The sequence below is a fragment of the Rhyacophila brunnea genome, unplaced genomic scaffold (assembly GCF_057557595.1).
Source record: "Rhyacophila brunnea isolate RB1 unplaced genomic scaffold, BYU_Rbru_1.0 scaffold_24, whole genome shotgun sequence".
Lineage (NCBI taxonomy): Eukaryota > Metazoa > Arthropoda > Insecta > Trichoptera > Rhyacophilidae > Rhyacophila > Rhyacophila brunnea.
The window spans coordinates 29471072-29489314 of record NW_028232904.1 but is presented as its reverse complement, the minus strand read 5'-3'; the positions used below and the strand labels follow the sequence as shown (position 1 = coordinate 29489314).

Genomic DNA, 18243 nt, shown 5'->3' with positions numbered 1-18243 from the left:
GAGCCGACGAATAAATTTGTATAGAAAAACACGGGTTTTTATATCCATCAGACGGGACTGTCCCGAAAAGCTGACGTCAGGGATACGAAAAACCCCCTCCATAATCTTAGGTTTTCATCAATTATCTGAAGAACCGTTAATAATTCTGATTAAGAAATTATGTCAGCTCGTAGGGGTTCTGATACCCGTCATCGTAATATAGATTTTAATAACTTAAAGTTTAGAAAAGGGTGAGAAAAAGCCGTACATGACTTTTCGGGGCGTGTTTACACGCGAAAAGTGGACCAATGAGGTTATTTTTGCTTCCTTCCATCAGACCAGCAGCCAAACCCTCGGACCAATTACGGAAAAGCGGTTTATTTTCCCGCTTTCCCGGAAAATTACGAGTATCTAATTAAGTCAAAAACAAGCGGCCTATAGGTATCTACAGGTAAGACAAGTTTCACAATCATCGCAAAAGCCCTTCAGTGGGTCTATTCTATACTTATCGAACACTAAAGTGATAAATAGTATCAAACTTAGGGTAGGTTTGTATCAAAATATTAGCACTTATTGTAACAATTACACGAAGTTGGTTTTTATTGTTGCAATAAGTGCGATATTTTAACAGCAGCAAGATAGGTGCTGTTAAAATATTGCACTTATTGCAACAATAAAAACCAACTTCGTGTAATTGTTACAATAAGTGCTGATATTTTGATACAAACCTACCCTAAGTTTGATACTATTTATCACTTTATCACTTTAGCGGTCGATAAGTATAGAATAGACCCACTGGTACTTTTAACGTAGATAAATATTTTCTGTTTCAATTATCAGGATTACAATAATGAAAAATGACAGATCGTCGGTTTAAAACGGTGCATCATATTAGCATATACAAATATTTCGCGTCGGAACCGACCGTGCTAGCATGTTATAGTGAGAATGAATCAAAATTCAGAATCGCGTTTTCGTTTTCACTCCTTCAAGGAGGAAGTACGTCTTAAATTTATACAAAATACATTTATGGGGCACTATAAGGTCAAGATATTAGATTTTAATAATATTCCCAGACCCGACAAGTACGGGTTCACAAGGTTCAAAGATCACCTGTTTTTGGGTATCTTTTTACAAATTGAAAATGATCAGATCTAAGAAATAATTTTTATTTGTAAATTAACAGAATAATAGTGCCTCCAAACTTACATTATTAGATTTGCAATTTTTGTAATCTCCTTATCTAGTTTTTACATAAGTACGTACTAAATTCATACGTACTTTATTACGATTAATTATTATACTAATTTATCATTTACATTTGGTGCGTGCAGCCAATACTTACAATATCTAATCATTAGATTTTAATTACGACATTATTTGATATCATATTGTAATTATTCAAGATATTTACGGCGCTCTACGTCAAATACATCGCGAGCGAAATTTCAAATTCTTTCACGTAAGCCAAATTTGATTTTATATCATACAAAAAAGGATTAGTTCTAAATTAAAATTGTTTACAGCATTTAGCTAATGATATCGCATAAGTCGTTTACATGTTATTGTTGATTTTTAACCTTAATTCTAGACCATTTAATTACTCACATTTTTCTTATAAGACCATTTGGTCTGCCTGAAAGAAATCATCCATAGTTCTAGAACTACGGGACTTATCACATGTATCTCGAGGTAGGCCGCGCAATTCAACACGGAATCGACATTTACAATCGGATCGAAATAGTTGTGACGTCACAAAATCGTCGCAAGAAATGCTGGCTGAAGGCACGCATTTCGTGGTTGTGTCATTATGTTAGGTTTGGTTTGGTCTAAAACGAAAGTTGTAAAATCTCATGTCCATCTCTGCGGCACATTTACCAAAAAATTGTATAAGTAATTAGATCGTCCAACCTTTTTGGTTCCTTTAAAATTATTTTAGAAAAATAAAACCAACCTAGGTACCTAATTCTATTTGTTTGTTTGGCTTAAAAACACCCTTGATTTAAGAATATAAATGTAATTTACAATGTTTTTTTGTTTTTACTTACCTGGGGTATTTAAAAAAAATCCTCTTCATTTACATGAGGCTTCTTTCTGCTTAATGTTTTCATTATTTCTCACTTGCAAGGTCTCAAAGTCTTGTAAGAACATCGTTAAAATATCTAACTGCTTTGTATGAAGTTAATTATAAATAATTTTTTTCTTTCTTATTTCTGTGTATAAATTGTAATTTATTATTTTAATAGCAACTTACCTACCTACCTATCTATATAATTTGTATGTTTTCACATATTATTCTTGTGAAACTTAATAAACATAGAGAAATGTATTTTTTTTTCTTGGAATAACAATATTCATTTTGAGAACATAATCTAATTTAAAGATCATTGAAAAGTATACACTGTACTGTCGAATTTACAGTCACATAATATAATATAATATATTCACAAGATTTAAGAATGTAATATTCTTTATTGAACACACATAATTTGATAATACTTATAAAATAAATGATGTATGACCATTCAAGTATAATAAAATTTCGAATGCCAAGTTTGTTTATATATTTTAGCTTGGTTGGTTGAGTTTTTAATAAGATTAACAAAACCATTTAGGAAATTACTCAAGATTTTTATGATAATGGGGGAGGGCTGAATATGAAGTTTCGCTGGTGCAGGATTGCACCGTCCGGTTGAAGAAGGGTTTCTCCGACATCTTTAGACCAAACCTAGAGTTTTCAATGAAACAAGGCTTATTCCGAGGTAAATATATGTATTTATTGTTAATAATAACTAGGTTATAATGATATTCGAAAATTCACACTTATAATTATAATTATAAATGTAAGAGTATATTAATAAAGAATATATTTTAAAAACATATATCTCAAATTGCAGATTTGTGATAGATATATAAATAAATATATATAATTATTATTCTTAAAGTAGTATTTTGGCAATTGAAATCGTTACGACTACAACAAGTGATATTTTTAGTTATTTTGGGGAGACCTTTGGGGGGAAGTTCCTACGCTTAATAAAAATTTTAATATCATATTAAGTATCATTATATTAATACAAGTCTTTGAGAATCAGGTATCTTAAAATAAATCTACAACAAAAATGATAAAGTACTTATTAATCCATAGTAATTCATAATTCATCATTCTAAACTAAATAGTAATACCTCTGCTAAGAAACTTTCTTGGAATCTTTCTAATAATGCAAACGCTATGTTCAATTTGGAACAGTTAGGATATCAATCGCTCGTCAAATTTCAATACACATTTCGATTCTCCCAGACCTAACCCAGGTCAATAATCACCGGCAAAGATGTGGGGTGGAATTGAGACTTTTCCGAGATGTGTATTTTCAATAAAGAATGCTTCCTATACCTACTAAATATTCTATAGTTTTGATTGGAAAAATAATTTTTAATTATTATATCCTGACACCGTCTACGAATCAAATTTAATAAATACCGATACGCACGGTTTAATCGAATATTAAAAACTAACCAATACTATCCGCAATTTGTATTGTTAGTCCGATGAAAACAAATACGTATGACTGACAACGTTTAGTGTGCACTATTTATGTCGGATCTCAACAGCCTACATCCACCCTTCCAGTAATTACTATATTAATTTTTGATTTGCATTATTTGTATTTAAATAATGAGTAATGTTAGAGTGACGGTGACAATGTGAGGTGTCACCGCAGTGGCGATATACGGTAACTCCTTCACAACCATTCGCTAAACCGCATTTGTCAAGTCGAATCTGCCAAGAATTGTAACATTTCATTTCATTCCAGAATGTCAAAACAGATTCAAAGTGACATTTTTACATTGTTTTGTATAATTTGAGCATGGCATAGGTCATAGAGGTATTACTGTATATTATATTAAATTCAGATTCAAATTATTTACTTTGTTATATAATAATAAATTATTATAAAGTAATAAAATTTTGGTAAAAGTGTAGGTACATTCAGATTATTGAGAGGGTAATAGGTATTTATATTGAATCGATGGTGAGTGATCTTATTTAAAATTATTGATACCTCTGAATTTTATAATGGCATTAGTATATTTTTTGAATGAGGCCATCGCCCGCTTAGTCTCAAAGACGGTACGATTCATGAACTAATAGAGGTGCGTGGCGTACTTGTAACAATATAACTGAGGGTTCATAATGACAATTGAAAGTGAAGAGCGTTGATGATACTGATACGTTTTGAGTTCACTTTGGGAACATCATTGTTGTCAAATTTTCTCTAGGAGGTTAATATTATTTAAGGGAATTAAATATGAACAAAGTGTCAGTCTTTATTTTGCATTCTGTGAGGCTGTACAATCAATTGATAGCGAGTGCTAATAATAATTTGATCGCATTATTTATACATTCTGTTATTGTGATGAATAGACATTAACTATGTATGTATTAGGTACCTATTTCATTTTTTGGCGGTTAGGTTAGGTTAGGTATCAATAATTTGTCTATTTTCTTTTAAATACGTGTGAAGTTAAACTGTCATTTACAAGAAAGTTATTGGACCTATTTAGACAGGAAGCATCTAACTCAACTGACACCAAAAATAAAATAAATTCTAGACCTGAGAGGTAAAGTGGCTTAATTAATTAAACTTTTCCATTCGAGACAAGACTTTCTTCAACATTTTTTAACCAAATATGGTTATATTTTGAATGCACCTGTTTATGATGAATCCTTCATTACCGATATTATAATTCTATAATTGGAATTTCATTCATGAAAAACATACCTAAATCAGCCTTGGATTTAGGGCATTTTGTTCGACTAACCCACAATGCTTTTGTTCGAATACTCTTGTAATAATGTAGCTATACTGTAGGGCGAAAATGTGGATTTAGTACGTAGGATGTGAAAATTGTTATCTGTTCTCTCAAGGTGCGGAACTAACCTAACATCGGTGATGCCAATTGGTAGTATTGCTCTACTCTATTCGACCGAATCACTTCGGATGTTCGGATCATGGGTGGGCGTTGTTTTATGAATTCTCAAAGTGGGCTCTACTAATTCCAGCAAACTTGGAATCCGCATTCAGCCGACTCGAACTCGCACGGAGGTCAAGACCGTATTCTGTGACGACCAAATATCGTTTATTCAACGCGTGAGTGCCGCCTGTACGGCTGTGAGACAGGACATCTTACTGAGTTTCAAAGGTTTCAGCTTTTGAATTTTGAGAATCTACGTCTACGCCGAATCTCAGGGCCACATTATTGTTTAGTTTACTTGAGTTCGTGAGCGGATGCGGCAGCCCTTAGCGATTAAAGTGATCGTAAGAGACGCTTCACGTGGCCAGGCACGTGTTCCGGATGCAGCCAGAGAGTGTGACACTCTTTACCCTTGTGACACAACCTCGAGGGTACCGCATACCACATAATATTTAAATACAATTTGAAATTGGACCATCCCATCGTCAAAGTTTGAAATAAACATTAAATTGCACATGTGTTACAGCACAGGTATTGAAATAAATTGCACATTTCGATTCACACATTTCAGAAATGATTATGACGTTAAAAACAATATAACAAATATTAGTTTACACAGGTTACATTTTTTACAATATAAGATCACAATATTAATATAATATTTTCATTTTTAGTCAACACTCCTGCTTTGTTCATAGATCAACCTATGAAGATTGGATTGTTACGTCATTAAATCAATAAGTATCAGATTAAATTATTCTTTCGAATAACAAAATACATAATATCCAGGTATATTGTAATCAGGGCTCGAAATGGACCGGAATGCACCGGAGCGCCGTTACGTTTCGTGAAATCGGTAAATGTCTCGTGGAAAAAATATGTTCATCGTCTGAACTAGATAAGCCTTTTAACACACTTATTTTTATAAAATACACATAAATTTAGATAACTTTCTAAATATCTTCAGAAAATTGTCGAGCGCTCCGGTTCGTGATATTTTCCATTTCGAGCGCTGATTGTAATTGAAACAGAGTTCAGAGTAAATGGTTAGTGGTGACTAAATGCTACTAATCAATTTCACATTGTCAGGTTTTGATTATTATAACATTATATTGTATGACCTGACTTAATATGTAGAATATCTACATCTTTTGTTAGATCTTTACATTATGTGGCCTTACTGATATTTGGAAAAAAATATCTAAATTCACTGCTCCAATGTTACAAGATTGTATGTTACCGGAGACAATTCCCAGTTTACCCAGAGCGCCCCCTGTGGTATGGTCGATCTAAATAGTTTTTTTTATTCATTTAATAGTGCACATTCTATTAAATTATTACTTTTCATTCAATACAAGATTTAAGAATGTTAAATTCTTCTTATTAAAAATACACTATTTTACAATACCTCAAAAAATATATTATACGAGGGTTGTCCGTAAAATAAGGTCTCCAAGGCGCTGGAGTCGCGAAGAATGCTTTAAAGCAAGATCAGGCAACACTAGTGTGTAACTTGGTTCCCCGCCTACAAATCCCCACCACCCCGAGCTGTCTACGACGCTTAGTCTTGGTTTGGTAGCCGTCCATGATGGAGCTTCCACTCGCCGCTACCGCCAGGTGTGTGTTACGTTCTATTATTCGTTTTTTGTGTGCTAAGGACACTACACCTATAGAAATTTATCGACAGTTATGTGAAGTGTATTGACAACAGTGTATAGACATCAAAAACGTGCGAAAATTATGCAGATTTTAAAAATGAACGTACAGACGTCCATGATGAACAGCGTGCCAGACGGCCATCAGTTTCGGACAAAACGAATGCAAAAGTGGAGAGGGTAATGCTTGAAAATTGATGGGTGACGATTCGGCAGCTGTGCAAATTGATCCCTGATGTCAGTAAGACTACTATTGACAAGATTTTGACAGAACATTTGTTTTATTACAAGGTGTGTGCAAGGTGGGTCCTCAAAATCCTCACCGAAGATCACCAACGGCTACAAGTTGAAGCAGCCCGCAAATTCCTTGATTGCTACGCAGAAGAGGGCGAGGAATTCTCGGATTCAATTGTCCCCCCTGCAGCCTGGACCTAGCACCGAGTGATTATCATCTCTTTCCTGCGTTGAAGTCACACCTGGATAAGACAAATTTCAGGACCGACGAGGGGTTGAAAGAAGAGGTTGTATGCTACCTGCACGCCGCGGCAGGAGAGTTCTATGACACGGGTATACGAAAAATGCTACACCGCATGCAAAAATGCATCGATCGCAATGGGGATTATGTAGAAAAATAGTAGAAAGTCCAGGCTTTCCAACAATGTATTCATTGCAAATAAATGTGTTTTTCTTTGTGAAAAAAAATTGGAGACCTTATTTTACGGACGACCCTCGTATATTAGAAATAATTATAGAAAAATAATTAGGCCGAGTGGGATTTGAACCTCACATCTTTGTGACTTCTTTGGGAACAGAGCTATCGGCCTAACTATGATTCGCGTGAATCAAATCTAATATATAAGCACTCTGAGCTATTACAATCTCAGCCGAGGTGGAGTGACCATTTCAGGTACAATACAGGTCACAATACTCAGCCTTGAGGAAACAACCGAGAAGAAGACACATATAACACCGCCGGTGACCTAAATAACATGACAACCTTGTAATATTGAAGCAGAATAGAGTAGGTATACAATAACATAAAGTTGTGTACATTCATAAACTAGTCTCCCTTTTAACAATATTTAGAAAAAAAATATTGAAAACGTTGGAACATAATAAATTTAAAAAATCGTCAGTTTTGAAACTAAATGTTAACATCTACGTTTGGCACAATGAATCACATTGCTCCAATTTTTAGGCCTTCGCTCAGTGTCAATAGGTCTTGCAACAATTAAAAAGGTCAATCACCATATTTTGCAATCCAGATGGACCGGCAAACTATTTCACAACGATCGGTTGTCAGTCAAATGAAAAGTCAATGGACTGAACATATTTTCCGGCTAGTGCACAACCGCCAGACAGATCCGGTCATCGAGCGGCACCCGACAGGCGCTGAAATCTCTTGATCGATAGATTGATTAAGTTTTAGCGGAAGTACATGACACCGATTAATTAGGATTTATGACAAAATATAACCCGAGAAGACGTGGTTTAGTTTTACAACAAAAGTATTCTAGTTAAAAACTCCTAGAACTGACTCTGTTCTATTGACATCATATTAATAAAACAGTTAACTACATTAATTGGCACATGATTACTTGGCAAATCACAAAAAAAAACTAAATTCCACATTAATTTTAATATCCAAACAGTCTTTCAAAATATTTTTATTATTTAAAACAAAAATACAGGATTTTAAATAACATTATAATATAGGTATACGTATTGATTTCAAAGTCATGCTGTTGAAGTTGAAGTTGAAACCCAATCAGTCAATAGCAGACACAATATTCATTGGAAACACATGAAATTCTCCACTTATGAACCAGCTTTTCAATTTTTGAAATCGATTTCAGAAGACTAATATTTATTTATAATATTCAGTAACAGATTAGTATTCCTTCAGTGATACCGTTATTTATTTTAGTTATAAGGTCTGATTTCACAATGCAAACTTGATAGGCATCCCAAGGGGTCATTCATATATGACATTACACCCTAATCGTCGGGAGGGAGTTGAATTAAAGAATGCGATGCAATTTAGACATGGGGGTAAAAGAGTTTGTGACAATAAGGGGATGGAGGCGTGGCGGGAAGAGCGAGAATTGGCGATGGACCGAGGAAAGTGGCATGAACTTGCGCTCGCCTTTTGCCCCAATGCTGGGGCGTGACAGGGTGAAATAAGCCAGGCCGTAAGTGGAGAAGTTAATTAGATGACAATTACGAAAAAAATAAATGTAATTTGTAATTCGTAAATAAACTGAATGTCATTATTGGGGTAAACACAGTATACGATAAATCGATGTGGCACTTTTTTCTGCCACAGGAACTATTAATATTTTTAATTTAATTATTCAAAGATCTTTTTACAAGACGACACATGATTAGTAATTATTGACACATATTATTATTATTTAATCACAAGTTTTGAAATAATTATACATACACTGATTCGAGTATCACTTTAGAAGGATTTACAATAAATTACTATGTAGTATATTTGATTAAACCTATCTAGATCTAGTCGATAATAGTAATTACAATTTACAAAGAATATTTCATTTTTTGTACATATTTACAATGGTAAATAGAACACTTTCAAAATGTGTTATTATATAATTTAAAAAACATTTGAAAACATCCGATCGCTAATTTTATTAATCGCTTCAAAGTTACAATAGAAAGTAATAAAATAAATGGAAAACATTACGCATTAACAGATCAAGTGATTATCTAAAACAATTGAATTACAAATTACAACAGTATAAAAGCCTACAAACTTATCTGAAAAATGGGATAGGGGAGCCACTTGACTGTCAAAAACTACCCAATCAAGACTCGTAACTGGACAAAATCTGACATTCAAATGAAATTTTCAAAATGACGTCTTATGGTAATTTGTAGTTCCATTTTTGGCCATTCTACAGATAAGTTTGTAGGTCAAGGTCTATTACCGAAAGTTAAGGCGATCACAGATATGAAAGATTGTCTGTACCTATTAGTGTTTTTTGAAGAATACATTATTCTTTTACAGGCTGTTTCTTTTTTGATTAGTTCGATTTTTTTTTCCTAAATCAAAACAAAGAATCTCCTTTTCACAACGTTTTTATTAGCTCGTATTCTTATTTGTCCGGTGGTTGTTTATTCAGTACAAATCTTGCAATCGATTTTTAACTAACTTCCCGACTAGCTAGACATTTGAAACTTTTAGAATATATTATATCAGAACACGATGCCAATGCATTCTTTTAATACTTTTAGCCATCTTTAAGTAGAATTGAATTCAGTTCCAGTAAATTCTGTTTTGTATGAAAAGTTATTTCGGAAGAAAGCCGTAATCCAATCCACTATTATCGGTTGCTAAGTGGGTGGTCCTAGCAACTAAATTATTAATATATACGTGTGTTACTATGGAAATCAAAATGACATTTCAGTATTCTATATTTGTTTGTTTGTTTGTTTTTTATTTACTTCATATCAAAGTACAAGTTTGAGCATATTGAGCATAATAATTGAACAGTAAATTTAAAAACGTATATAAAAAGTTCTTTTTATCTTGTAATTATTTAAAAGTCGATTTAAAAATTTGAAACACTGTTTGTAAACAATGCGTCTGTGTGAGCATTCTGGTCGCCTCAACTTTCGGTAACAGACCTATAACTTTTCTATTCATTCTTCCTTACTCTAAAAGTTTTGAATTTAGCATTGCAACCATTTATAAGAAAATATGAAATTTGAATTATTTTAGTGTAATAAAAATGTTTGTGACATTGTCGATGTATAAATTGGACAACATTATGCATCACCGGCAAAGGGTGGAGGTAGGCTGTTAAGATCTTATAGAAACACTGCACACTAAACTTTGTCGGTCATACTTATTTGTTTTCCATTGAACCGAGAATACAAATTGCAGACGGTACTGGTTAGTTTTAAAAATCAATTAGACCTCGCCTGAACCAAACCATTATAGCGGAGGTGAGTTGTGGAGATTCGACAAAAATAGTGTAAACTTCGACTTGAACCAGAGCATATGGGTTCCCATAGAATGGAGGTTGATAAAAAAGATTTTTGTTTTTACAAGAAATGGATGTTAGCCACTCACTCAACGATTCGAACCTGAGACAACGACTTTATAAGCCAATGTGTTTTCCCATTGCCATTGAATTCGTTTTAAGTACCGTTTAATTACTACTGCTCTGTTTGACAATGAATCAGATACTTTTATTGGTATTACTTTGAGAAAGTTTAAAATTAAGCCCCATAGAGATTACATTTTAAAGAAAAATCAAAACTTTTAACCTAAAAAATGTCACTTGATCTTTTGAGCAGTAAAGTTGTACACTATTTAATAATTATTGGTATCGAGTTACTCTCTATCGACAATAATATTGTTTATTTTATTTTTTAAACTAAAAATGTCCATGTCTTCCTATAGCTAATATATTAATTAAAATAGAATGGAGGTTGTTTATTTTTTAAGACTATTAATTTAATATTGTTTTATTACTTGTGTATTATTTAATTAGTTAAGTTTGATTATGACAACACTGAGAAAAATATGTATAGATTACGTAGAGTAATATTAATTATTTGAAAGACAGTCAAAAAGAAGTGAGCGGTGACACGCAATCGCAGGTATAACTGTATAATTTGTCACATGTCTGTAAACACTTTCATTTGTCAAGTGAGCAAAATATGTCGACGTACAGGGCGACTTCCGCCAGTGACGTCCCGTGGGGGTAGGGCAAATTGAGCGTCGCTTGGGGGCGGCAGTTACTCTAAGGGCGGCAAATCGAGGAAAATCATTAGGTATATATATAAATAGGTACCTAAACTTAGTAATAACGGAAATATCTTTCCGTTAAAAAATCAGCTCGCTGGTTGGAAACAAAATGTATCTATTAATTAACATAACAGGTTTAACAGGACTGTATTTTTTTTGTTCGGTTCGCAATGTCTAGTTTACTTCAATTGTCCTTGGACGTCACGTCCTTGATGACCAGCAATGACACGTGCAGGTTTGAAAATCATATTTTAATTATAGGTAGGTACATACTTACATAATTAATTTATCCAAATATTTTTGTCGGTCGTCGTAGTAGAAGTAGAAGAGGCATTTAAATTAGATTTAGTGGTATATAAATATATTTTTAGTAATGTATCCATACAAAAAAATTCTTAGATATTGGAGTCATGAAAGGGTGATAAAAAAAACTCTGTAAAATGGGGCGGCATTTTGGCGCTGCTTAGGGGCGGCATTTTGTCTAAGGACGTCACTGACTTCCGTATCAAGTCTTCTGTGTCACTATGGTCGTTTCTGGAACTAAAAGTTTCCCCCGCATTTATTCTCCCCGCTACTACATTCCGAGCGCCCATAATATGGGGCGCGTTCGATATCGTACGGAGTTTTATTAGCATTTCTTTTGATATCTATCTTTTATTGACAGATTTTTGTTTCTACGAGGAATGGATGTCAGCCGCTCGCTCTGCCTATAAGGTCGATGCTCTGACTAAAAACACAAATTGAAAAACAACACGTGTATTGCATTAAAATGCTTAAATCTTTGCGGAAACAAATGAAGAGTATCATTTCGAATGTAGAAGTATCGTGAAGAGGAGAAAAAAAAAAGAAAGCGTTTAATTCATCTCATCTCAAAGGTGGCAGAACACGCGAAGAGGGCGAGATGTAATAGTGTCAGAGCACGCAGCGCTGTGACATATAAGACTTAATATAGAAATCGGTCTATACCTATTACTATTGACAGACAGAAATTATTATAATTACATTTGTCAATAACCAAATTACCAATATCGGTGATTGAGTTGTAACATTATACCTGTGATTGTATGTCAATACATAAGTAAAGATAAAAACTACCGGTAATTATTATAGTATTATTTGAACCATTCTTTAATATTCTCAATTTCAGATCTCTATTGGAATGGGCAGTTACCGTTAGGTGCTTAAACTGAGCACTTGATAAATAAATTTTATTACACATCCTTTTTATATAAATAATATGATTTACGAATTACAAATCAGTTTTTAGTTAAACAGTGATTTAATTTAGTAAGTAGGAGATTATTATTTACAAAAGATATGTTGATTTATTACCGTCGCTGTTTAATGCATGTTTTTTTATGTCAAAGAATAGAATTGTATTGTATTATGTTGTATTTATCAAGTTAACGGGTCAGTGTGTCAGTCCGGCGTCATTAATTAAGTTATTATTCCATTGTTCAATGTCAAAATATAATATTTAAAATTACTGCGGCCGATTGAAATACATGATTTCGTCGGTGTAAGTGCAATCTTTCAAATGAAACATTTACGAAAATGTTCTGAAGAGATAGTCGTCACCCATTTTTAAATGCCTACGCCAAAACTTCCAAGCGACGTTAACTTAAGGCTATACCTCAGCTGAGGCATGATCTAAAAAGATCGTGACTAGGCGATGCGCGGATTGTGCAAATGACGCGAGCCAAACAAAATATAATTTGTCATAAAAATTCAACATGCGTCCTTTTAATGTTATATTTATTATTATATTCGTAATAATAATAGTATATTCATTGACATGTTTTCTTTTTCAAGTACATGCGGAACGTTTTTTAGTCATCTTTACACGATTTAAGAATATATTCCTCCGACGCCATCACAAAACAAATTGACGTGCTAACAGGTCGACTATCGCTCTCAGACTGGCAACGCGGCCGAAATTACGTCCCACATACTGTTCAATATTATTTGCCGTTTCACTTATGCACGCTCTTAATATTTCTCTCCGTGGATTTTAAGCACAGAGATAACAAGACACATTTAAAAAGAAGTCGGCTTTTCGGATATTCGTGTAGGTACCGGGAACGGGAAGATATTTAGAAATGTTTTCACTTTTGAAAGAATTTTCAATCGTAGCCGACATCAACCGGAAAGTCACCGTATTTATAACAAGTCAACATTTAAGGGTGTCGCTATTAGCATGAAAATGAGAATTCACGTAAAGGCAATATTCCTTCATGGAAGACATCATGTCGCGCACACTTGATTCTTCAGAAAATGGAAACTTAGTTGAGTCTCCTGGTGCTATTCCGGTGTCCGGTCATAAAATACACACTTTCTCTCAGTTTAAGATATCATTGGAAGAAGAATACCCATCTCTAAGCTGCAGGGTCATTGAATTATTGTCCGCATTTTCGACTTCCTACCTAATTAGTCGTGTGAGGCGACTTGATCGACCATGTCAGTAATAAAAACGAAACAGAGAGTGAAGTCACAGTGATTGTTATTAACTTTAGACAGATGAGGCAAAAGTTTTTACACAAATTTTTTTAAAAATAAATATTCCTTTCTCAAAATTCCAGAAGTTCTAATATTAACAATTTATTTACTGATTGGTTTCTGATTATTTCAACTAACACTAGAATTTTTTTATGTCATTCACAATCAGACTGTTGTATTATATCTGCTATGGCTATCTTTTAGAGTGTAAGATTTAAAAACTAATGAACAAAATACTATATAAATAATAGTTTTCATTTCTGCGTTAACGGTCCTTGAAATATTTCTTCTATTTTCACTGGCACGGTCTGCAGGTCTAAAAAGCTTGAAAAAAACTTTATACACAATATTATTGTTATTGATTTAAGCCGATAACTATATATTTTTATATATGATAATGACGTATTTTTAAAAAGGCAGATCTTTCTCCGTATTGCACTTACAACGACGATACATATATCTATTTTGCGAAAGATTTTCAATCGATTGAAATATTCGAAATTCGTTTTTCTCAAGACATATCACATACATAATATCATTATCATACATACAACATCTGTGCATTTTCCGTCGAATATTATATTTTGTATTGTTTTCATGTTAATGCAGTAATAAACAAATGAATGATTGCGTCTATCCATTGGTGAGAGCGGAACGGCGAGAGTAGCCCCTTCTCGCTCCCCCGGAAGCCCCGGACGCCTCGCACTCTCTCCGAACGCGAGCGATGATGTCGGCCACCAGCCGCTCCTCCCGTCTTCTCTGTTTCTCCCACTCCACCCCGCCTGCGTCTCCGCCGCTGACTTCAGACCCTCCTGAAAGTACATCTACAATGAGGTTAAACCATCTACTAACACAATTTAAACCTTGGTACAATAATGGCGTAAATAATGTTTGTTTACTAAGTTTCCGATAATGTTGTCAATTAATAAAAAACAAGTTATTAAAAGAAAAGGTCGTGAATTCACAGTTATGGATCTTACATAGTCACATCAATGATACAATGTTACAATATGTCAAAAGACAAGGACAGCAGATCCGGTTTAGCTAAATGACTTCATACATTTTATTCGAGTCGTTTTTTTTAAACGAGTGACTAGATTATAACAGGCCTGACTTTCACGTCCATCGCGGTATGGATTTTGATCGATCACCCCATAGGTCTATAGCAGGGGTCGGCAAACTCTTGAACCAAAAGAGCCAAATATAAGTAGCATAACGGTTAAAAAAAAAATCCAGAGCCATTCGTACATTTTTATAAATATAATTTAATTAAATGAATTAATTACATTTTATAATTGTTTATTTTGTAAGTGAAGAAGATTTCCGGAATAAAACTAACATACTTAAATAAATATGTTTTTTATTGATGAAATTATAAATATAATTTTTACAGAATATGAAATACAAACAATTTTCACACATTCTTTAAAACAAATGTGAACAATGACCTTCCTTGCATTTTTTTTGAGATTTTTTGTATGTTTGGTATGTATGTAACTTGTAGTTTTTATTTCAGACACGACTCCAAATCCTCATCAGTTATTTGGTTTTTTTTAAATATTCTTTATATTGTTCATGTTTGAAAATGATTATTCACATACATATTATTATGTAGACTCGAATATAGTAAAAATAGCAAATAATACAATTTGTTTCAACTGGTCATATGAGTTCGAAAAGTTATTCCATGTATTAAAAAATCACAGTATCTACCTTATGTAGATTTTTTAGAGCGCGCCAATTGTGTTGTAAAATTAAATTGCATTTACTCTCTCCGAATCTTCAATTTCGGTGGCAAGACATACAAACTTGGAGCTCCATAACTCTTTGCTCGTTATATCCAATACAATTTATTGTATTTCAAAAGTGCTCTTGTCAATATCAAATGGAGAAAAATTTAATTTGTCGACTTTTGCAATGGGCTGATTTAAAACAAATGCTAGGGTTTGTTTACCATTTTTAAATTCTTGGAATCTCTGCATAATAATAATATATAGGAGATTCCCTCATATTTTTTAATATATCTGTCCTAAAATAATCAGTGCTAATAAGGGCATTATTATTATCAGAGTTATTAATAGTGTTTTCAAACTATAAAAATCTTAAAATGTTATATTATTTAGGAATGTTTTGCACTGTATGGGTTGTACAGTACTCTCTAAGTAATCTGCCAAAAAAGTGTCCAATTAGTGAAAGCGGCGGATTATAGTGCATACATACAAAATATGGTAAAAATTAAAACAAGTACTTATTTCGTAAAAATATTTTTTTTTCTTGAGAAACTTGTACTAGCAAATTACGGTTTTATTTAAAATCAAAATCAAGTATTTACTTAATATCATACATACTATTTATAAACCAAGTTTATTAATATTAAACAGTAAATCACTTGACACCACCAGTTGTTCAGTGAGGCAGATATTCTTGAATGACTTAGGATTCCTGGCTTTCCCTATGACCAAAAGCTTCAGTTTGTGTGTCCCGGTTGCATTGGAGCACAGCATAATTGTGATGCGCAACCTTGGTCACTTTCCTCCCTGGTACTTTACTTTCTTCGCGATGAACGTACGTTTTACGAAGGAGAAGTTTCCAAAATAAACCTGTCTCATCTGCGTTGTATACTTGTACGCGGCGGACTTCTGAATTTGACAATCGAATACTGGCGAATTATAGAGCTTGATTTTGTGCTTTCAACTAGTAAAAATAACGGTGGATTGTAGTAGTTGTCGGATAATCGAGCGGCGGATTACTGAGTGTACTGTATTTAATCTGTAAACATGATGTATTAGAAAAGATCTCACCTTTAGTTGACCTTATGACTTTCTTGTGCTCAAGTTTGAGAGCTGTGCTGCAAGCCGTGTTGGCAACAATGTTAGGGGTAGCCGTGACAATTGCCCCCGTGTAATTCGTGTTGGGAACTTCGCATCTAGGAATGGCGAGCTCCGCATCGATGGGCTCTTGCTTGATGTCAGGTTCGTCGAGCATGGAACTCACGCTCGGTTCTCCTATGCCGCTCTCGCCTTCCGGATGTCTGCTCGCTAAATGTCCGATGTAACCTGAAAATGTAATCGATACTGACTCAGTCAAATGACAAACATCCTAATAGCAGTATAACAACCTGACTCGATCCTGACTTGTATTTGTCAATGGCGTACACTAGTTTACAAAAGGCGGCCTTCGTAGTCCGGTGCATAAGGCGCTGGCCTTTCATCTGGAGATCCCGAGTTCGATTCTCAGTGAGATCACAATATATAAGTGATTTTCTCAAAGCCTGAGTGTTTGCGATTGTTTCTCTTCACAACTGATTGTCTGTGACATCCCTATGCTAACTTGGAATACCGCCCCTTCCATTTTCAGTTACAAACTTCATGTTAGTTCATTCTGACCGTCTTAAATGAACAAATTCAATAATATTCTAATTTTTTTAAAAATTATAAATTATTTTTAGTTTGAATATTCCTAATGATATTTCGGTCATGGCCATATGAGGCGAGACCTTCTCTCTCATTATATTATGCCGCAAACATACGAAATGCCACATAAATAACTCTCTTCGGAATATCCGGATGAAGAAATGAAGAAGGCTGAAACTCAAACAAGGAATTAGTAAGATGAAGAGCAAAATTTTTAAATGATTACCTTTCCTGCTCTTAAAGAATACGCTGCACTGCTCACACTTATAGAGAGGTGCGGGGCTAGCTGCGGGCGCCACGTGGAATTTATATTTGTGGCGATACCAGTGGGTTCTACTCTGCAAGATCTCTCCGCAGAGCTTGCAGACGACGCTGCCGTCACTCCTGATGAGATACTCCAGCAGCTCCTGCTTGGATCTGGCCGGAGACAGCGCCGTGTCGTCGGTGTCCTCTCCGTCCGTGTGCGTCGGCTCCAGTTTGGGCGAGAACAGAGAAGATGCCTGGTCTTCCGTCAAAAAGTGGACGCCCGAACTGCTGTCTAAGATGAGAGTGGGTCTCACGACATCCCCTTCGGTATATTTTGAGATGCGGTCGGATACGCTGCGGTCTCGGTCCGGTCTCGAGAGGAGTTCCAGCGTTATGACAGGCGTGGCGTTCGGGAGGTCGTCTTCGTGTAGCAGTCTGGATTCTGTAGTATTCATAAAATGCTGAATGGCTGTAAAAGAAAAAAATATATTGATTCAGTAATATTGTGGCGTCAATGGCGATTCAACATTTTCAGTGCGGTTTGATTGATTAGATGAATAAACTAATAAGCAGCTGTGTTAATGCAATGAAACATGGCAACATTGGCAACTATACTTTTCTTCATATTAATGAACCATCCATTCGTAACAAATTCAAGCTTCAGGGCTAGAACCGTCACACAAGACATTGCATC

The 18243-nt window shown here is 34.3% G+C and overlaps 1 protein-coding gene across 1 annotated transcript; it reads right to left on the bottom strand.

Annotated features, from left to right (window-relative positions):
- Positions 1 to 14400: 14400 nt before the first annotated feature.
- Positions 14401 to 18004, bottom strand: LOC147069300 (uncharacterized). The gene is made up of 3 exons (XM_085951146.1): positions 17530 to 18004; positions 16692 to 16946; positions 14401 to 14702 (listed from the first exon to the last, which is right to left on the bottom strand). Exons 1-3 carry the CDS (start codon positions 18002 to 18004, stop codon positions 14524 to 14526), a joined length of 909 nt encoding a protein of 302 aa, XP_085807272.1. The 3' UTR covers positions 14401 to 14523.
- Positions 18005 to 18243: the final 239 nt, after the last annotated feature.